A 23,900-nucleotide genomic window follows, 5' to 3' on the forward strand; every position below is an offset into this window, starting at 1 on the left:
AGTGCTGAGACAGGAGACAGGAGCGTCCAAGGTAATTGTAAGAAAACAATTCAAGTGGAGGTTAGTAAATCACAGGAGTTTCAGAGGAAACTGAAGGTTGCAAGTAAAAAGCAACAGCAGCAAAGTTCGTGACAAAACTTGAATCCAAAGGAAAAAGTTGCTGGTAGCAAATTTGAGTGAGCAGAGTTCAGACAAAACTGGCTAGGCAATTGAAGTGTATATCAATACTAAGCAAAGAATGATTGAAACAGGTGTGCCTTAAATAGGGTGGAGACAGGTATGAGAAGCAGTGATCCTTAAAGGAACAGTACAACCAAGGATAGTGTATATGGCAGAGATGTATATCCTGACAGAAATATTCAAGTAAATGTGTCCTCAATTAAATAGATTTATCTAGTGTTGCCCTGTGTTTCACATTAGAATGGTGTTTTGTGTATACTTTGGAGTCACGTTGGCATCAAGAGTGCCTTCAAAGTTATTATCAGTTTGGCGTTTTTTGTGGCCAACTTGATGAGGCTGAGTTTGTTACTGTTTTTAATAATTGTGGGTGTTGAACGGCTATATGGAAGATACAAGCCTCAGTAGATCTGTTCACTTCTCTGTAAGTCAACTAGTTAAAGGCTTTATCAATGTGGTTCATTGCATCTTACTTTTGATGGCTCTGGAACCTGATAACCCATTACATTTATACAACCTCACATCCCTATGAGTTACTGGTCACCAATCCAATTCCTCAGATAAGTGTTCTCCCCGGGATCTTTTTAGTGGGTACACCACCCACACGGACCACACGGGTAAACTTTTAGCTTATTATTTATTAAGCTTAAATGAGCTAATATTAAAAATGTTCCATTTATATTGCACACATTATCATTAAATACATTTATATTAAACTATGCAATTTATTTGTGCTTTGGATAGCAGAAAATTATATAATATAAAAAAATATTATATTGCCCCCTACTGGCTACTTCCTAATGCCATCCGGCTGGCAACATTTTATGTGGAGAACACTGGATAACATTGTTATTTTTCTTTTTAAATAGAGTTAAATATGTGAACTTCAACAAAGAATAAAAGATAAAAATAAACTGAAGAGCTAAGAAATACCATTAGAAACAGGGAACATGTTTTTTTGCCAGAATCTCAAGCAATTGAGTAAGTGTGAAACTTGTAAGATTTGCGGTATCTTTCTTTAACATGTTGCCTCTAAAGTGCTACAATAGACATCAAAATAAAGAAGCACTTGGTTGTAACACATTGGGAGTGGCTTCCTTTTTCTTTATTGAATTGCCCAAAATGAATAGCACACAACCCTTGTGATTCACTGTTACCTTCTGTGATGGAGCATACACTGCATTAAATACTAAGGGATGGGGGTGTGGTGTGTGACTGGATGGACCAATCAGGTACAAGCTTAAGCACCTGTCGTTTACCTCATTCTGCAAGATTCTCTATTGTAATTGCTAACATCAGAAGAACAAGCTCCATTTGTCCCTAACTAGTCATAACAAAGAACATAAACTTGGACAGGAGTCTGTAGACTGCTCTTTATTTGCAAAACCTTATAAACTGTGCCAACAAAATGGCTTCAACATTTCTTTTGCTATCCATGTACAAAAATGGCATTAGTGTCTCTTGGCCAGATTACGACTTTTGCGCTATGAGCGGCTCGGTAATAATTTGCAAGTTATTGTCACCGCTCACCTCCCTATAACGCTGCTATTACAGGTTTGCAAAAAACGGGCATTAGCAGGCAATATGGCAGCGTTGAGCTCCATACCGCACCCAAATACCAGCGCTGCTTTGAGCTGCTTTTACGTCCTCGTGCACGATTTCCCCATAGACATCAATGGGGAGAGCCGGCTAAAAAAAAGCCTAACACCTGCAATAAAGGAGTGTAAAGCTCCGTAATGCACCCTTATTGATTCCTATGGGAAAAGAAAAGTTATGTTTACACCTAATACCCTAACATAAACCCTGAGTCTAAACACCCCTAATCTGCTGCACCTGACATCGCCGACACCTACATTACACTTATTAACCCCTACTCTGCCTCCCCCAACATCACCACCACCTACCTAGACTTATTAACCTCTAATCTGCTGCCCCCAATGTTGTCGCTACCTACCTACACTTATTAACCCCTAATCAGCCCCAACGTCGCCGCCACTATACTTAAGTTATTAACCCTTAAACCTAACCCCGAGTCTAACCCCAACCCTAACACCCACTAACTTTAACATAATTAAAATAAATCTAAATAAAAATTACAATTAATACCTAAATAAATCCTATTTAAAACTAAATACTTACCTATAAAATAAACCTTAAGCTAGCTACAATATAACTAATAGTTATATTGTAGCTAGCTTAGGTTTTATTTTTATTTTTATTTTACAGGTAAGTTTGTATTTATTTGAACTAGGTAGACTAGTTACTAAATAGTTATTAACTATTTACTAGCTACCTAGTTAAAATAAATACAAATTTATCTGTAAAATAAAACCTAACCTGTCTTACACTAACACCTAACATTACACTACAATTAAATCAATTACATTAATTAAATACAATTAACTAAATTACAAAAAAATTAACACTAAATTACACAAAATAAAAAAGAAATGATCAAATATTTAAACTAATTACACCTAATCTAATAGCCCTATCAAAATAAAAAAGCCCCCCAAAGTAAAAAAAAACCCTAGCCTAAACTAAACTGCCAATAGCCCTTAAAAGGGCCTTTTGCGGGGCATTGCCCCAAATAAATCAGCTCTTTTACCTGTAAAAAAAATACTAACAACCCCCCAACAGTAAAAACCAACACCCACACAACCAAACACCCCAAATAAAATCCTATCTAAAAAACCTAAGCTCCCCATTGCACTGAAAAGGGCATTTGGATGGGCATTGCCCTTAAAAGGGCATTTAGCTCTTTTCCATTGCCCAAACCCTAAACTAAAAAAAAAAAACACCCAATAAACCGTTAAATAAACCTAACCCTCGAATATCAACTTACAGTTTTTGAAGACCGGACATCCATCCTCATTAAGCCGGGAGAAGTCTTCATCCAAGCGGGCAGAAGTCCTCAACGAAGCCGGGAGAAGTCTTCATCCAAGCGGCAAGAAGTGGTCCTCCAGGCAGGCAGAAGTCTTCATCCAGACGGCATCTTCTATCTTCATTCTTCCGACGCGGAGCGGCTCCATCTTCAAGACATCCGGTGCGGAGCATCCTCTTCTGTCAATGGCTGCTGAAGAATGAAGGTTCCTTTAAGGGACGTCATCCAAGATGGTGTCCCTTGAATTCCGATTGGCTGATAGAATTCTATCAGCCAATAGGAATTAAAGTTGAAAAAATCCTATTGGCTGATGCAATCAGCCAATAGGATTGAGCTCGCATTCTATTGGCTGTCCCAATCTTGGATGAAGACTTCTCCCGGCTTCGTTGAGGACTTCTGTCTGCTTGGATGAAGACTTCTCCCGGCTTGATGAGGATGGATGTGCGGTCTTCAAAAACTGTAAGTGGATATTCAGGGGTTAGTGTTAGGTTTTTTTTAAGGGTTTATTGGATGGGTTTTATTTCTAGCTTAGGGTTTGGGCAATGGAAAAGAGCTAAATGCCCTTTTAAGGGCAATGCCCATCCAAATGCCCTTTTCAGGGCAATGGGGAGCTTAGGTTTTTTAGATAGAATTTTATTTGGGGGGGGGGTTACTGTTGTGGGGTTGTTTGTATTTTTTTTTACAGGTAAAAGAGCTGATTTCTTTGGGGCAATGCCCCTCAAAAGGCCCTTTTAAGAGCTATTGGCAGTTTAGTTTAGGCTAGTCTACCTAGTTAAAATAAATACAAACTTGCCTGTGAAATAAAACCTAAAATAGCTAAAATGTAACTATTAGTTATATTGTAGCTAGCAAAGGGTTATTTTTACAGGTAAGTATTTAGTTTTAAATAGGAATTATTTAGTTAATGAAAGTAACTTTTATTTAGATTTATTTTAATTATATTAAAGTTAGTGGTGTTAGGGTTAGACTTAGGGTTAGGGGTTAATAACTTTAGTATAGTGGCGACGACATGGGGCAGCAGATTAGGGGTTAATAATATTTAACTAGTGTTTGAGATGCGGGAATGTGGCGGTTTAGGGGTTAATATGTTTATTATAGTGGCGGCGATGTCTGGAGTGGCAGATTAGGGGTTAATAATTTTATTTTAGTGTTTGCGATGCGGGAGTGCGGAGGTTTAGGGGTTAATATGTTTATTATAGTTGCGGCAATGTCCGGAGCGGCAGATTAGGGGTTAATCATTTTATTATAGTGTTTGCTATGCGGGAGGGCCTCGGTTTAGGGGTTAATAGGTAGTTTATGGGTGTTAGTGTACTTTGTAACACTTTAGTTATGAGTTTTATGCTACAGATTTGTAACGTAAAACTCATAACTACTGACTTAAGATGGCGGTACGAATCTTGAAGGTATAGGGTGTACCGCTCAGTTTTTGGCCTCCCAGGCAAAACTCGTAATACCGGCGCTATAGAAGTCCCATTGAAAAAGGACTTTTTGAAAAGTGCGGTAGTTACGTTGCGTTACGGCTAAAAAAAGTGTGCGGTACAGCTATACCTGCAAGACTCGTAATACCAGCGGTAGTGAAAAAGCAGCGTTATGAGGCTTTTTCACTCATAACGCAAAACTCGTAATCTAGCCGTCTGTTAGGGGATATAAAACTCAAAACTGAAATGCACGTGAATGCATTCCAATTTTGAATAGTTAAAGCTTCCTCTGTTCCAGGGATACCTTTCACTGTGAACAGAGCATATCTACGTATACCTAGTGCACCTACACTGAAAAATGTCACCTGCTCATTGAACATATAACGCGCTGGTGATTAATTTATTGGACCCATTGCTGACAAAAAAAGGCCATCCCCAGTACTCGGAAGGAGAGCGGTGCATGAATGAGGCAATATAGGGCATATGTACATATGCTCCATGTACAGTAAAACCTTCATTGAAAAAAGTAATAACCTTTACTAGAAGCATGTTTGCTAATACAAATGTATTAGAAAAATGCTTCTATTCAAAACTAAAATGTACTCGTTCATTTCAATTTCGAGTTGTATGTCCCCTTAAATAATAAAATACAAAGCTATTAAAAAAGTGCAATAATGCTTGAAGAACAGAGCTGTAGATTGTGGCCATACACATTTTGCTTGGATTTCAGTAGTCTCTTTGTACCTAACCCTTTAATCTCATAGGTGTTATCTTAATCTAACAATATCTATATCCCAGGCCAGTGATATATAATGCATAAGGCATAGCACTGGCTGCAGTTCAAAAATCAATAGAGCAACATCAGCTTTACATAAGACACGGTGTCTGGCTTATTCATAACACAAATTCAGCATCTTGAACAAAGATGCTTTTGCCTTCCGGACTATTTCATTAAAATGCATGATAATCTCTTCTTAAAAGGTAAGGGTTGCAAATACTTTGAGGAAAAAAAAAAGAACTTCATATATAAGGTTGCTCTTCATGCAAAGGGTTGTCACATTTACTGTAAACACCTTGAAATTACAAGATCTTTCTGCAGTCTTGCAATAAACTAGCATACTGGGAGGGTTTGAAAATGCCAAAATGTCTTGAATGCATTACCTTGTTTGCTTTAATTATTTTTCAATAGCAAAACTCCATTTATTATTTGTCTTATTTGGAGCAGCCAATGAGAACTTTTTACTGAAGTAGCCATGGTCATTATACTATCAAACTATTCATTGTTTTGCAGTTCCTTATGAGATATTTCCGGTTATAGCCAATTAGGGTCAGATATGGGGCAGGGTTAGGTTTGTGAAGTTTGTCATGTGCATCTTTCTGTTGCCAGAATTGAAAACTCTTAATTCTCAAACTTAAAGTGAAGGTAAATCCTAGCGTTTGTGAAACGCTAGGATTTACCATTGGAACAAATAAAGGGGACTTTCATTCATGAAGTATAAAATGCTTCATGCTGAAAGCTCCTTTATTTATTTGCAGCGTTCACTGCACTGAGCTGCTAAGGCTGCCCACGGCAGAACGCTATTTGGCTGAGAGGTGATGTTTCCACCTCTTAGCCAATAGCCATGTGGGAAATCTATTGTGGCACCAAGCCAGATTTCCCGCTCAGTGCAGGGAACGCTGCAAACAAATAAAGGAGCTTTCAGCATGAAGTATTTTATACTTCATGAATGAAAGTCCCCTTTATTTGTTCCAATGGTAAATCCTAGCGTTTCACAAATGCTAGGATTTACCATCACTTTGAATTAAAGGAAATGGAGGCAAAGTAAATAATGGAAGTATAATGCAACATAGTTTTACTACACATGATTAAACATTTTATATCAAAATATCATTTATCAAAGGCTGGACAGACAAGGTTCAAATTTTAATTGCCTGCAGTTAAAGGGACACTGAACCCAAATGTTTTCTTTCATGATTCAGATAGAGCATGCAATTTTAAGCAAATTTCTAATTTACTCCTATTATCAAATTTTCTTGGTTCTCTTGCTATCTTTATTTGAAAAAGATGGCATCTAAGCTAAGGAGCCAGCAATTTTTTGGTTCAGACCATGGACAGCACTTTTTTATTGGTGCTGTCCAATCAGCAAGGACAACCCAGGTTGTTCACCAAAAATGGGCCGGCATCTAAACTTACATTATTGCTTTTCAAATAAACATACCAAGAGAATGAAGAAAATTTGATAATAGGAGTAAATTAGAAAGTTGCTTAAAATTGCATGCTCTATCTGAATCACAAAAGAAAAAAATTGGGTTCAGTGTCCCTTTAAATTTGCACAAGCAATTGCTTGTGCAGCCATGCCCCTGCTCCGGCGCAACCAATTTGCAAGGGCATGGCTAATCAATCCTCCCGATCGCCGGTCTTAAGACTGTTGCTACTTAAAGGGACATGAAACATAAAAAATGTCTTTCATGATTCAGATAGGAAATATAATTTTAAACAGCTTTCCAATTTAGTTCTATTATCTAATTTGCGTCATTCTCTTGATATTCTTTGTTAAAGATGCAGCAATGCTCTAGCAGGGAGCCAATAACATAAGGCATATATGTGCAGCCACCAATCAGCAGCTCCTGAACCTACCTAGGTATCCTTTTCCACAACAGATATCAAGAGAACAGAACAAATTAGATAATAGAAATAAATGGGAAAGTTGTTTAAAACCAACCGCTCTATCTGAATCATGAAATATATCATTTGGATTTCATGTCCCTTTAACTAGCAGTTCAGGCGCACTTATGCAAGCCTGCAACTCTAAAGCCCTGAAGCTTTGTCCACAGCTTCATAAATTGGGCCCAAAGTGTTGTCTCTTTAACAGGTTTTTCCTATGTACACTTAGCTGTTCGCTATCTATTCTTGTCTTCATATATCTTACAGAGTTCAAATGAGCTGCTGGAACATTGAGTTAGGAATAAAAAGGGAGATTTGAAAATAAAAATTGGTTACAAAGAAGGTTACAGAAAGTCATTAGGAAATGTGCTTGCCAGCTGTCATCCTTTTAGACAGATCACCATAGATACATGGTGACGATCATTCAATCTGTGAGTATATTCTAAGAAATTTCATAGCATTATTAGTCTAGAAACAAATTGAATCTATTTAACTAGAAAGGGTTCACTTAAAAATAACATTTTATATTGAGTTGTATACAAGTAGTAAATAAATTGCTATTACTGCCATCAAAAGTGATAATTATGAATATTTACTTTAAAAAAAGAGAATAACATATCTACTTCTAAATGTCTTTCCAAAACACCGCCTCTCCTCCCTCCAATCTATTATGAAGGCTTCAGCTAGACTCATCCACCTAAGTCGCCGATCTACATCAGCTGCTCTGCTCTGCCAGTCTCTACACTGGCTCCCCATACACTCCAGAATTTAAAGTATTAGCCCTAACTTACAAAGCACTCAACAGTCTAACTCCCAACTATATTTCCTCTCTCATTGTGAAATATTCCCCATCCCGTCCTCTTCAATTAACCTTTGACCTACGTCTCTCCACTCTTGTTATCACTACGTCCCACTCCAGTTTAAAAGACTTCTCATGTGCTGCTCTTGTCCTCTGGAACTCTCTACCCTGCCCCATAAGACTGTCTCCAACCTTGTATAGCTTAAGACGCTCCTTGAAAACTCACCTATTCACAGAGGCTTACTATCTCTCCTCCATCTCTCATCCTAACTAAACTAATACACAAACTGCCTGACTCACTGCTGCAACTACAACTGATGTGACAAGCTACCCCCAACCTTATGTCTCTGCACCCTAAACCTGTAGACTGCGAGGTCTCCGGAGCAGGGCTCTCTTCCTCCTGTACTGGATCTATTTAGTTTTGTTATGTTTTGTATTTTATCACTAATCCTTGTCATTTTATACCTCTACCATTGTACCAAGTGCTACAGAATTTGGTGACGCTATAGAAATAAATGATAATAATAATACCATATTTAAATAGATTTATATATATGCAGTAGATATTACTAAAAATAAATGTTTCATAAGCATTTCAATGAAAATTTGTTACCAAGAATTTTAGAGAAACTAATGATTTAAATTCCTAAAAAGCCTTGAGTATATTAATTGTGGCCAGTTAGGACCCACATGTACTGTAAATTAGCTCCTGCCCCAATCTATGTGATGAGTGTGTACCATATAGTTGAATTAGGCAAACTGTGATATATTTCAAGGGACATAAAACATCAGTAATAAAATAATCTTATATGTTGGAATATTGCTTAAAGGGATGTGAAACCCAAAATGTTTATTTCCTGATTTGGATAGATCATACAATTTTAAACAAGTTTTCAAATTACTTCTATTATCAAATTTGCATCATTCTCTTGGTATCCTTTGTTGAAGAAGCAACAGTGTACTACAGGAATGTAGCTGATCACATCAGGTGATCCTATGACAAGCTTATGTGCAGCAGCTAAGCAACAACAAGATGCCTAAATGATGAAGCAAGCACATAAATAGGTCCTTATATCTCCTAAAACCAATCTCAATATAAGTTGTGGTGAGTAAAAATGCAAGGACACTCCCTTTGATGATAAAAGATGATACATAATAGATCATTGTTTATCTCATCTACACAATAAAAAAACATCTTCTATAGAAAACCTCAACTTACAGTATCTCCACTGGATCAGGGGATTCTGGGTAATATGATGCAAATTAGCTTTATAACCCCTAACCTTTTTAAATATATTATTTTATATATGTATTCTTTAAAGCAGAGCAGGGCAGAAAGATATATGTAGATAACTGTTTTCTTCTCATTGAGTAGTAGAAAGGATAACGACTCTGACTCCCATTAGCAAACGCTTCTTACACCATTACTTGATGAAAGAGCCACTTCTCTAATGGGCCCATTTTCTTTGCTATGAGTCCACAACTAGCTCTTTTGAAACCACAACACATGGAGCTGAGCAGAGGCCAATTTATACTGCACTTAGCTCCTGCCCAATGGATAGTTCATATATTTTGTCACAATTGTGCATGTTATTTTTATTCCATGTAGGTTATTTCTTTAACAAATATTAAAATGAATATCTATATATAACCATTTTTTGCAGTATATGAGAAGTATGGTCATACTGGGTATTTAAAGGGACATGAAACCCACATTTTTTCTTTCATGATTTAGAAAGAGAATGCAATTCTAAACATCTTTCTAATTTACTTCTATTATCTAATTTGTTTTATTCTCTTGATATTCTTTGCTGAAAAGCATATCTAGATATGCTCAGTAGCTGCTGATTGGTTGCTGCACATAGAAGCCTCGTGTGATTGGCTCACTGTGTGAATTGTTTTTTCTTCAACTAAGGATATCTATAAAATGAAGCAAAATAAATAATAGAAGTAAATTGTAATGATGTTTAAATTTGTATTCTCTATCTGAATCATGAAAGAAAGATTTTGGGTTTAGTGACCCTTTAAGGATCATATCTCTAAAGAACACAATACTTTATATGATTTACTAATACATTTATTTTTCTAAGTATAGTATGTTCTTTGAACACCTCTATTGGTGGTCTCTTTATTACTTAATTGTTTTTTGTTTTTTAAATAGTTACATTTTGTAACATTTATATCAGAATATATCATTTAAGAATTAAAGGGACAGTAAAGTCAAAATTAAACTTTCATGATTAAGATAGAGCATGCAATTGTAAACAAATTTCCAATTTACTTCTGTTATCAAATTTGCTTTGTTCCCTTGGTATCTTTCATTGAAGAGAAAAACTAGGTAGGCTCATAATAGCTCAGGAGTGTGCACGTGTCTTTAGTACACTATGGCAACAGTGTTTTGCAACATGGTATAACAAAGCTACAAATCATGTTGCAAAACACTGCTGCCCTAGAGTACTAAAGACACGTGCACACTTGTGAGCTCCTATAAGCCTACATAGTTTTCAATGAAAGATAACAAGAGAAATGAAGCAAATGTGATAGCAGAAGTAAAGTTGTTTAAAATTGCCTGCTCTATCTAAGTCATGAAAGTTTAATTTTAACTTTACTGTCCCTTTATTTTATCATGCGCCCGCAACCGGGCCAATTGGCTGGTTATTGCTACCGCAATCTCACGGTAGCAATTAGTGCCATCAAAATTTAGTGTGGTGTTTTTTTAAAATAAAAATATATTATCTTTTTTGTTTTATTTAAAAACTGCACTAAGCAGTTATAAGGGGTTAAAAGTAGCGGGTGTGGGGTGTTAGAAAAAAACAAACATTACATTGTGGTCTATGGGAACTGTGTGTTCCCTGTAAATATATATGTACATGCTTATATACATATATATTTATGTGTTAATGTGTCTATACACATAATAACTCACATATATATATATATTCATATACATAAATATTTACATTTTCTGCCATCGCTGCACGACTTACCCCCTTCGCTGCGCTAGTTCTCATGCCGTTTCATAATCTGGCCCAATGAGAGGGATTAATTCCCTAAACAAAAGTGCTGAAACGATTTCTAAAACGACTCTCTCTAGCCCTTCATTAATAAACAAGACATTTGTAGGATGAAAGCTCACCAGTTGGATAACATGGAATTCAGTGTATTTGTTACTTAGGACTGTTCAGGAATGTGCCTGACAAAGAGCAAATGTAAACAGTGTTGAATAAGCACTGACTTATTGCAGTAGACCTTATAGCAAAGACCCATTTGTTATTTTTACCAGCAGATACAAACACATTATTTAAAACCACTGAGGTTATTAAGTACTAGGAGCTTTTCTAAGCAGTTTATTTGTTTCTATGGTTTCAGTTGTACTTAGTAATTGGAATTTTTTTTTAAAGGGATATAATATTTCAAATTTAAATGTGCATGAGTACATTTCAATTTCAGGCAGAAGCATTTTTGCAAAATACTTTACTGTACAAATATACCAAGATTAGTAGTTAAAGGGACACTGAACCCAAATTTTTTCTTTCGTGATTCCGATAGAGCATGACATTTAAGCAACTTTCTAATTTAAACCTATTATCAAAATCTCTTTATTCTCTTGGTATCTTTATTTGAAATGCAAGAATGTAAGTTTAGATGCTGGACCATTTTTGGTGAACAACCTGGGTTGTCCTTGCTGATTGGTGGATAAATTCATCCACCAATAGAAAAGTGCTATCCAGAGTTCTGAACCAAGAAAAAAAGCTTAGATGCCTTCTTTTTCAAATAAAGATAGCAAAAGAATGACGAAAAATTGATAATAGGAGTAAATTAGATAGTTGCTTAAAATTGCATGCTCTATCTGAATCACAAAAGAAAAAAATTGGGTTCAGTGTCCCTTTAAAGGAGACATGAAACACTATTTTTCTTTCATGATTCAGATACAATTTTAAACTAGTTTCCAATTTACTTCTATTATCAAATTTGCTTTGTTCACAAGTTATTCTTTGTTTTAGAGATACCTAGATAGGTAGGGTGCAGATAACTGGAACCGTACATGGCAGGAAATAGTGCTGCCATCTAGTGCTCTTGCTAATGTATAACACTGTTGCACAAACTGCTGCCATCTAGTGCTCTTGCTAATGTATAACACTGTTGCACAAACTGCTGCCATATTGTACTGCAGACAGTACTCAGAGAGCCAGTGGAAGTGTATATTGTGTCAGTGATGATACAAACCAACTCTCTGAGCAGGAGTTATGTTCCACACTTCCTGGAGACTTTCTGGGACTGAAAGTTGAAGGAGACTTGTGAGTGGTGGCCAGCGGTGTATTGTGGGAAGATCCCTGCTCAGAGGGGCAGGTCAAGGGTGATGCTGGCAGATGATGGGTGGAGCCCGGCAGTCTCTGTCTTGTTATTTATAGCTGCAAACTACAAATGAGTCTCCTTGGAGATGAAAGTCATGGGAAAAATTAAAGAGCCATGATACCCAAATGTTGAAACACTTGAAAGTGATGCAGTATAGCTGTAAATAGCTGACTAGAAAATATCCCCTGAACATCTCTATGTAAAAAAGAAAGATATTTTATTGAGTTCCTCAATAGCCACATCCCATTGTAAAGGACTTCTAAGCAGCACATCAGTATGTCTGTCCCGGGACAGTAGAAAGAGCGAGCTTACGTGCACACTCATCTTATTTCACCAATCAGGTAAAGGAAGTTTACTATGAAATCTCTTGAGAGTTAAGTGAAATCTCATGAGATCACAGTAAAAGAGTTCATGACCTCAGCACTGTAGATGCTGATTGGCTGCTGCTCATTTCTTCATTTTTATTTATTTTTTTACCTGCAGCTACGCAGCAGCTGAGTATAACTTTTTACACAGAATTTACTCTGCTGAGCTGAGGAGATTGTGAGGTAAAATATCTTCCTTTTTTACATAGAGATGCTCAGGTGATATTTTCCTGTCAGCTTTTTACAGTTATACTGCATCAGTTTCAAGTGATTTAACATATGAGTATTATGTCCCTTTAACTATGAATGGCTGTAAAAATGACAACCAATCAGAAGAGGGGGAGGCTAATGTCTAACACTGAGATCTTCCCCTCCTCTAATTGGTTGAGAAAAGTTTCCTATCCAATGAGAAGAAGGGACGGCTTAACGGCCATAAACACAAGCCATGTGGCCCTCACAGCCTTCGTTTTCCTAATTTTTACTTCAAAAAACATATATTATCTATTTTATCCAACTAACTTTAAACCTGACTTTCCACCTCTTCATCCACAATCTTGTATACCATTTTTATTTAAAAACTTTTGCAATGTGTTTAAAAGTATCAGATGAGCACTGGGGAATTGTACGTTTCCATGGATTGCTCCACAACAACTCAAAAGCCAATGATTCACTATGTACCATAACGTTAAAACTTCATTTAATGGGATAGTAAAACCAAAAAAATATATTTTGTGATTCAGACAGAGCATAACATTAAAAAAAAGTTTCCAATTTATTTCTATTATCAAATTTGCTTCGTTCCCATGATATTCTGTGTTGAAGAGATACTTAGGTAGGCATCTGGAGCACTATATGACAGGAAATGGTGCTGCCCTCTAGTGGTCTTGCAAATGGATAACATTCTTGCACAACTGCTGCTATATAGTGCTCCCGAAATGGACAGGCTCCCAAGCTTACATCACTGCTTTTCAACTAAAGATACCAAGAGAACAAAGAAAAATTGATAATAGAAGAAAAGTTGTTTAAAATCACATGCTCTATCTGAATCATTTAAGAACAAATTTGGGTTTCATATCTCTTTAAAGAATAATTTCTCAACACATTATTGTGTCTCAAAGCATTTGCTATCACATCAAAGCACGCCTTGAGTACCTCAATAGTTTGCGACATATCTTTGTTGTGGTTAAAAACATGATCAAAAGGAATCTATAATTTCTTACGTGAAAAGCACAGTCCCTTTTTAACATTACGCATTCTGTGACTGTCACTTTATAAGACATCTTTTTAAGATATTTTTATTTATTTCAATCAAAGCATGCAAATTAATATTATATGTACTGATAAATCTAGACTTTTTAAGTAAGCGACCTGGAAAAGTTAAAGAAGTCAAAATTGTTCTATATTGAAACACACGCAATCCCATTTTCTCCTGCAAACCCTCCCTGTTCCTGGTATGAAACATTCAGACCAACCAGATTCTTAGTAGATCCTCAGATTGGTACAGCGGTCATGCAAAAGGTTCTGATTTGGTCAGCAAATAAATATTTAGATGTGCAGCTCTTATGACTAATAACTTGAAATGTTCTTTAAAACAATATTATTGGCATTAACATCCCCATTTATAAATAGTACTCTATGTCCCTTTAATGTGTACCACATTAAGAATGGTGAGGAGCAACCTGGGTAAGCTGCTTCCCTAGAACCATCTTAATGTGAAGGTCCATTTTGATGAATTAGTGCCCGGTTTTAAATAAACCTATTAAAAACAAGGGCACTAATTCATCAAAATTGACATTTCACTGTTTTCTTCAAAAACTTACCTTTTAATCCTGGCAGCCGCTCCAGCACTTCCTCCACCCGTCGCAAGCTGTCTTCGCGGGTCCAAAATGACGAATCCGGCTTCCTCAAATCACAGCGTTGCATCAGGCAAAGATTCCCCCAGGGGGGATGCTGTGATTGGAGGAAGACTGATTCGTCATTTCTGATGTCTGCAGAGGCTTCCGACGGCCGGGGGAATTGCTGGAACGGCTGCCAGGATTAAAAGGTAAGTTTTTGAAGAAAACAGTGAAATGTCAATTTTGATGAATTAAAGTGCCCTTGTTTTTAATAGGTTTATTACAAACCGGGCACTAATTCATCAAAATGCACCTTCACTTTAAATGGACAGTAAAGTAAAAATGAAAGGTAAAAAGTAAAAATGAAACTTACATGGATTGGATAAAGCAAGAAATTTTAAACAACTTTCCGTTTTAATTCTATCATCAATTTTGCTTAGTTATCTTGGTATCCTTTGTTAAAGAGTGATCCTTGGTGAGCTCGGAAGTGTGCACACGTCTTTAGTCATCTGGCAGCAGTTTTAGCAACAATGTTTATAGCAATATTAGACATTGTTGCAAACACTGCTGCCATAAAATGCTAAAAACACATGCACACTCCTGAGCTCCTATTAGCCTACCTAGTGTTACTCTTCAACAAAGGATACCAAGAGAACACAGTTAATTTGATATTAGAAGTAAATTGAAAAGTTGTTTAAAATTTTCATGCTCTATCGGAATCATGAAAGTTTGATTTTGACTTTAGTGTATTTATTTGTCTTTATTAATTCTCATAATAATGAAAGTCAAACAAACATGCGAGGATACATTTACATAAACGTGACAAAGTTAAAAAATCAACATTACAAATAGTGGTGAAAACCTGACCTAATGATTTACATTCTGCACTGTATTGTCCGCCTTTACTGTCACTTTAAGATTATTCCTGAACTAAATCCTAAAAACAATACTGAAACCCAATGATTTTAATATTCTGCAACCACACAACGAGGAATTGGCTTCATTATTCCATTGAAAATAATTGACAATGGGCCACATTAGCAGTTGAGCGCAAAATATCGCTTATGCTAGAGCGATATTTGTGCTCAACTGAGTAATACCAGCTCACGCAAATGTGCGCTGGTATTACAAGTTAGGTGCAATATGAACAAGACCCTCTATTTTGAGGGCATTTGGGACACTTTTAGAAAATTAACCAGAGATCTGATCTCTGGTTAATTTTGTGAGCGCTAATTTCTACCGCAAACTAACGGTAGCAATAACCAGCCACTAGTAATGGCTGGTTATTAATCGTGCCTGCAAATGGGTGAATCTGATCGTTTGTGGGCGTGCGATAAAACAGAATTTATGCTTACCTGATAAATTACTTTCTCCAACGGTGTGTCCGGTCCACGGCGTCATCCTTACTTGTGGGATATTCTCTTCCCCAACAGGAAATGGCAAAGAGTCCCAGCAAAGCTGGTCACATGATCCCTCCTAGGCTCCGCCCACCCCAGTCATTCGACCGACGGACAGGAGGAAATATATACTGTATAGGAGAAACCATATGATACCGTGGTGACTGTAGTTAGAGAAAATAATTCATCAGACCTGATTAAAAAACCAGGGCGGGCCGTGGACCGGAAACACCGTTGGAGAAAGTAATTTATCAGGTAAGCATAAATTCTGTTTTCTCCAACATTGGTGTGTCCGGTCCACGGCGTCATCCTTACTTGTGGGAACCAATACCAAAGCTTTAGGACACGGATGAAGGGAGGGAGCAAATCAGGTCACCTAAATGGAAGGCACCACGGCTTGCAAAACCTTTCTCCCAAAAATAGCCTCCGAAGAAGCAAAAGTATCAAATTTGTAAAATTTGGCAAAAGTGTGCAGTGACGACCAAGTCGCTGCCTTACATATCTGGTCAACAGAAGCCTCGTTCTTGAATGCCCATGTGGAAGCCACAGCCCTAGTGGAGTGAGCTGTGATTCCTTCAGGAGGCTGCCGTCCGGCAGTCTCATAAGCCAATCGGATAATGCTTTTAAGCCAAAAGGAAAGAGAGGTAGAAGTCGCTTTTTGACCTCTCCTTTTACCAGAATAAACAACAAACAAGGAAGATGTTTGTCTGAAATCTTTAGTAGCCTCTAAATAGAATTTTAGAGCACGGACTACATCCAAATTGTGTAACAAACGTTCCTTCTTTGAAACTGGATTCGGACACAAAGAAGGTACAACTATCTCCTGGTTAATATTTTTGTTAGAAACAACTTTAGGAAGAAAACCAGGCTTAGTACGCAAAACCACCTTATCTGCATGGAACACCAGATAAGGAGGAGAACACTGCAGAGCAGATAACTCTGAAACTCTTCTGGCAGAAGAGATTGCAACCAAAAACAAAACTTTCCAAGATAGTAACTTAATATCTACGGAATGTAAGGGTTCAAACGGAACCCCTTGAAGAACTGAAAGAACTAGATTTAAACTCCAGGGAGGAGTCAAAGGTCTGTAAACAGGCTTGATCCTAACCAGAGCCTGAACAAATGCTTGAACATCTGGCATAGCTGCCAGTCGTTTGTGTAGTAAGACAGATAAAGCAGAAATCTGTCCCTTTAGAGAACTTGCAGATAATCCTTTCTCCAAACCTTCTTGTAGAAAGGATAGAATCTTAGGAATCTTTATCTTGTTCCATGGCAATCCTTTGGATTCACACCAACAGATATACTTTTTCCATATTTTATGGTAAATTTTTCTAGTTACAGGCTTTCTAGCCTGAATAAGAGTATCTATTACAGAATCTGAAAACCCACGCTTTGATAAAATCAAGCGTTCAATCTCCAAGCCGTCAGCTGGAGGGAAACCAGATTCGGATGTTCTAATGGACCTTGAACAAGAAGGTCCTGTCTCAAAGGTAGCTTCCATGGTGGAGCCGATGACATATTCACCAGGTCTGCGTACCAAGTCCTGCGTGGCCACGCAGGAGCTATCAAGATCACCGAAGCCCTCTCCTGATTGATCCTGGCTACCAGCCTGGGAATGAGAGGAAACGGTGGGAATACATAAGCTAGGTTGAAGGTCCAAGGTGCTACTAGTGCATCTACTAGAGTCGCCTTGGGATCCCTGGATCTGGACCCGTAGCAAGGAACCTTGAAGTTCTGACGAGACGCCATCAGATCCATGTCTGGAATGCCCCATAATTGAGTTATTTGGGCAAAGATTTCCGGATGGAGTTCCCACTCCCCCGGATGGAATGTCTGACGACTCAGAAAATCCGCTTCCCAATTTTCCACTCCTGGGATGTGGATCGCAGACAAGTGGCAGGAGTGATCCTCCGCCCATTGAATTATTTTGGACACTTCTTCCATCGCCAGGGAACTCCTTGTTCCCCCCTGATGATTGATATATGCAACAGTCGTCATGTTGTCTGATTGAAACCTTATGAATTTGGCCTTTGCTAGATGAGGCCAAGCTTTGAGAGCATTGAATATCGCTCTCAGTTCCAGAATGTTTATCGGGAGAAGAGATTCTTCCCGAGACCATAGACCCTGAGCTTTCAGGGGTTCCCAGACCGCGCCCCAGCCCACCAGGCTGGCGTCGGTCGTGACAATGACCCACTCTGGTCTGCGGAAGCTCATATCCCTGTGACAGATTGTCCAGGGTCAGCCACCAACGGAGTGAACCTCTGGTCTTTTGATCTACTTGAATCGTCAGAGACAAGTCTGTATAATCCCCATTCCACTGTCTGAGCATGCACAGTTGTAATGGTCTTAGATGAATTCGTGCAAAAGGAACTATGTCCATTTTTGCAACCATCAATCCTATTACTTCCATGCACTGCACTATGGAAGGACGAAGAACAGAATGAAGTACTTGACAAGAGCTTAGAATTTTTGATTTTCTGACCTCTGTCAGAAAAATCCTCATTTCTAAGGAATCTATTATTGTTCCCAAGAAGGGAACTCTTGTTGACGGGGACAGAGAACTTTTTTCTTTGTTCACCTTCCATCCGTGAGATCTGAGAAAGGCTAGGACGGTGTCCGTATGAGCCTTTGCTTTTGACAGAGACGACGCTTGAATCAGGATGTCGTCCAAGTAAGGTACTACTGCAATGCCCCTTGGTCTTAGAACCGCTAGAAGGGACCCTAGTACCTTTGTGAAAATCCTTGGAGCAGTGGCTAATCCGAATGGAAGTGCCACAAACTGGTAATGCTTGTCCAGAAAAGCGAACCTTAGGAACTGATGATGTTCCTTGTGGATAGGAATATGTAGGTACGCATCCTTTAAATCCACGGTAGTCATAAATTGATTTTCCTGGATAGTAGGTAGGATCATTCGAATAGTTTCCATTTTGAACGATGGTACCCTGAGAAATTTGTTTAGGATCTTGAGATCCAAAATTGGTCTGAATGTTCCCTCTTTTTTGGGAACTATGAACAGGTTGGAATAAAAACCCATCCCTTGTTCTCTTATTGGAACTGGATGAATCACTCCCATCCTTAACAGGTCTTCTACACAATGTAAGAATGCCTGTCTTTTTATTTGGTTTGAAGATAATTGAGACCTGTGGAACCTTCCCCTTGGGGGTAGTTCCTTGAATTCCAGGAGATAACCTTGAGAAACTATTTCTAGCGCCCAAGGATCCTGAACATCTCTTGCCCAAGCCTGAGCAAAGAGAGAAAGTCTGCCCCCCACCAGATCCGGTCCCGGATCGGGGGCTATCCCTTCATGCTGATTTGGTAGCAGTGGTAGGCTTCTTGGCCTGCTTACCCTTGTTCCAGCCTTGCATTGGTTTCCAGGCTGGTTTGGGTTGTGAAGTATTACCCTCTTGCTTAGAGGATGTAGAATTAGAGGCTGGTCCATTTCTGCGAAAGGGACGAAAATTAGGTTTATTTTTAGCCTTAAAAGACCTATCCTGTGGGAGGGCGTGACCCTTTCCCCCAGTGATGTCTGAAATAATCTCTTTCAAATCAGGTCCAAATAATGTTTTACCTTTGAAAGGAATGTTAAGCAATTTTGTCTTGGAAGACACATCCGCTGACCAAGACTTTAGCCAAAGCGCTCTGCGCGCCACGATAGCAAACCCTGAATTTTTCGCTGCTAATCTAGCTAATTGCAAAGCGACATCTAAAACAAAAGAGTTAGCCAATTTAAGTGCTTGAACTCTGTCCATAACCTCCTCATACGAAGATTATTTATTGAGCGATTTTTCTAGTTCCTCGAACCAGAAACACGCTGCCGTAGTGACAGGAACAATGCATGAAATTGGTTGTAGAAGGTAACCTTGCTGTACAAAAATCTTTTTAAGCAAACCCTCTAATTTCTTATCCATAGGATCTTTGAAAGCACAACTATCTTCGATAGGAATAGTAGTGCGTTTGTTTAGAGTAGAAACCGCCCCCTCGACCTTGGGGACTGTCTGCCATAAGTCCTTTCTGGGGTCGACTATAGGAAATAATTTCTTAAATATAGGGGGGGGGGACAAAAGGTATGCCGGGCCTTTCGCACTCTTTATTTACTATGTCCGCCACCCGCTTGGGTATAGGAAAAGCGTCGGGGGGCACCGGAACCTCTAGGAACTTGTCCATCTTACATAATTTCTCTGGAATGACCAAATTGTCACAATCATCCAGAGTAGATAACACCTCCATAAGCAGTGCGCGGAGATGTTCTAATTTAAATTTAAATGTCACAACATCAGGTTCAGCTTGATGAGAAATTTTTCCTGAATCTGAAATTTCTCCATCAGACAAAACCTCCCTCATGGCCCCTTGAGATTGGTGTGAGGGTATGTCAGAACAGTTATCATCAGCGTCCTCTTGCTCTTCAGTGTTTAAAACAGAGCAATCGCGCTTTCTCTGATAAGTAGGCATTTTGGATATAAGTTTTGCTATGGAGTTATCCATTACAGCCGTTAATTGTTGCATGGTAATAAGTATTGGCGCACTAGATGTACTAGGGGCCTCCTGTGTGGGCATAACTGGTGTAGACACAGTAGGGGATGTAGTATCATGTTTACTCCCTTCACTTGAGGAATCATCTTGGGCAATATCATTATCTGTGGCATTACTGTCCTTACTTTGTTTGGACACTATGGCACAATTATCACATAAATTTAAATGGGGAGACACATTGGCTTTCATACATATAGAACATAGCTTATCTGATGGTACAGACATGTTAAACAGGCTTAAACTTGTCAAGAAAGCACAAAAAACGTTTTAAAATAAAACCGTTACTGTCACTTTAAATTTCAAACTGAAAACACTTTATTACTGAATATGTGAAAAAGTATGAAGGAATTGTTCAAAATTCACCAAAATTTCACCACAGTGTCTTAAAGCATTAAAAGTATTGCACACCAAATTTCAGAGCTTTAACCCTTAAATTAACGGAACCGGAGCCGTTTTACATTTAACCCCTATACAGTCCCAGCTATATGCTTTGCTGAGACCCAACCAAGCCCAGAGGGGAATACGATACCACAAGACGCCTTCTATAAGCTTTTTCAGTGATTCTTAGCTCCTGACACATGCATCTGCATGCCTTGCTCTCCAAAAACAACTGCGCATTATTGGCGCGAAAATGAGGCTCTGTCTATAACTAGAAAGGCCCCCAACTGAAAAAGGTGTCCAACACAGTGCCTGCCGTTTTCCTAAACGTTTCCCCAAGATTATAACACCAATAATTAGTTAGAATCTGTATAATATGCCTAATAAAGCAATCGTTTTAGCCCAGAAAAATGTCTACCAGTTTTTAAGCCCTTTTTGAAGCCCTTTATTCTTTTATGTTAAACTAAGAAAATGGCTTACCGGTCCCCATGAGGGGAAATGACAGCCTTCCAGCATTACATGGTCTTGTTAGAAATATGGCCAGTCATACCTTAAGCAGAAAAGTCTGCTAACTGTTTCCCCAACTGAAGTTACTTCATCTCAACAGTCCTGTGTGGAAACAGCAATCGATTTTAGTAACTGTCTGCTAAAATCATCTTCCTCTTACAAACAGAAATCTTCATCCTTTTCTGTTTCAGAGTAAATAGTACATACCAGCACTATTTTAAAATAACAAACACTTGATAGAAGAATAAAACTACATTTAAACACCAAAAAAAGTCTTAACCATCTCCTTTGAGATGTTGCCTGTACAACGGCAAAGAGAATGACTGGGGTGGGCGGAGCCTAGGAGGGATCATGTGACCAGCTTTGCTGGGACTCTTTGCCATTTCCTGTTGGGGAAGAGAATATCCCACAAGTAAGGATGACGCCGTGGACCGGACACACCAATGTTGGAGAAATTAGCACTCCACTTGTGATCTAGCCCAATATATTTTCAAGAAAAAATATATATATATTATTCTAATAGCATTACAAAATAATTTTGGGACAGTTCTATATTTTTTGTAATAAATGACAAGAATTCAATCTGATTTTGAAAGAACAAGCAAAACAAAAAATGTAAAAGGGAATCTCATTCAATGTAAATAACTGAAGTAGAGATTACTAAAAAGTTTGAGTTGCCGAATTGTATTAAAATCAGCTACTATGTTTCAGTACAATTTAGTTATATTCATGGAGCGTTGAAAGATTCATTGTTTTTGTGTGCTTTATTTATTTATCTTTGTTTTGCTTACTTACTCTGTACAAATATACTGAATATCTGGGTTATATGCCAGTGCTTTATAAATGAAATATGATAACAATACAGCATAAATAAACAAAAAAACGGGTTTAGCTTACCCTTGTTTTGGCATCAATTTTGGATCCACGATCCAACAGAAGTTTGACCATATTGGCATTGCCTCGTTTAGAAGCCACATGTAAGGGAGTGATGTCATTCTGTAAAAAAACAAAAAACAATACAGTAATAGATTGATTTATTTCAGTGTTTAGTAAATCTTAAAACTTTCAAATAATATCTTAGTTCGAAATAATTTAATATAAGGAATATTACAACAAACTCTAGATACATTTTTGGCTGCATTCCAGTGATGTTCACAATTTAATTTGTTCATGAAAAAACCTGAAAAAAAATTCAGCCAGTAACATGTCTAAGGAAGTGCATTGTGTGTTAATTCTAGCTTCTTTTTTTTTTGGTTTTTAAATTCTTTTATTGAGATTTTTCCAAGATATACATAGAGAAACATAAAAGAAACATTCAAATTGACATCAATTGTTACAATAAATGAAAGTTTGTTACAGTTACACATTTAGACTCGTATCAGTAAGACTCGAGGTTAACTATTACAGTTGGATTAGGTGACAGATGCCAATCAGCCGACACTCAAAATTGAAAGTTATCTATGGGTTAAAATAGTAGTGAAAATAACAAGTGAAGATAACTGAAAATAACAATGACCTCCTCCAGATTGTTATAGATTAACTCTACTTTGTTGGTATGATTACATTCTAGGTGTAGAGAAGTTGCGTGTGAAGTTATTGTTCTGTGGTCAATTGGTAAAAGTGTATAAGGGAGTAGATTGCTATTGGGTATTTATATATTCTTCCCATAAGAATGTTATGTTATGAAATTCGTCTGCTCGTTTGGTGCTGGTGTAATGGTATTTTTCCAGCTGCGTTACATTGGATTTCCAAACTTCGGGGGATGGCAGGTTTGCTTTTTTCCAATTGAGTGGGATTAGTCTTTTAGCTGAATTGATCGTGTTAATTCTAGCTTTATTCAAATAATTACTAAAGCCTGCGACATAATGCAGATGATGGATGGAAACTTCTACATACAGTATGTGCCTTAAAGGGACATAAAATCCAAAAAAAATATTTTATGATTCAGATAGATCATACCATTTTAAACAACTTTCTAAATTACTTCTATTATCAAATTTGCTTCATTATTTTGGTATCCTTTGTTGAAGAAGCAGTAATGCACTAGCCAGGGAGCTAGCTAGAAAACAATGACAAGAGGCATATACGTGCAGCCACCAATCAGCAGCTTCTGAGCCTACCTAGGTATACTTTTCAACAAAGGATATAAATCGAACAAAACAAAATAGATCATAGAAATACATTGGAAAGTTGTTTAAAATGACATGCTCTATCTAAATCATGAAAGTAAAATTTTGGGTTTCATGTCCCTTTAATGAAAACAGAACATTAGTGAACATAAAATGTTCCTCACTTGAACTAATATAACTTTATCAAACAATTTTTAAGCATCAGGTCAATTTATATATGATTGCAAAATCCATTAAAAAAAGCTATCATCTTAAATTACCTAAACATATTACATCTGTTAACGTATGACATGTTTACACTGACTATGAGTTCAAGCCACACTATTCTACAGCATTCTTTATTTGGAATCAATCACCTAGATTACGAGTTTTGCGGTAAACTGAAAAAGCAGCGTTAGCTGGTCCTAACGCTGCTTTTTCACTAACGATGGTATTACGAGTTTTGCAGGTTTAGGGTCAC

General features: G+C 37.7%; 1 protein-coding gene across 5 annotated transcripts in view; it reads right to left on the reverse strand.

Moving 5' to 3' along the window:
- The window catches only part of ANK3 (ankyrin 3), a 1,320,989-nt gene that overhangs the window by 399,376 nt on the left and 897,713 nt on the right, over positions 1-23,900 (reverse strand). For all 5 annotated transcript variants that reach the window (XM_053692249.1, XM_053692250.1, XM_053692246.1 and 2 more), the window contains exon 9: positions 22,209-22,307. In XM_053692249.1, the coding sequence (XP_053548224.1) occupies positions 22,209-22,307 (99 nt within the window). The remainder of the gene's footprint in view (positions 1-22,208; positions 22,308-23,900) is intronic.

Source organism: Bombina bombina, chromosome 9, assembly GCF_027579735.1.
Source record: "Bombina bombina isolate aBomBom1 chromosome 9, aBomBom1.pri, whole genome shotgun sequence".
NCBI lineage: Eukaryota > Metazoa > Chordata > Amphibia > Anura > Bombinatoridae > Bombina > Bombina bombina.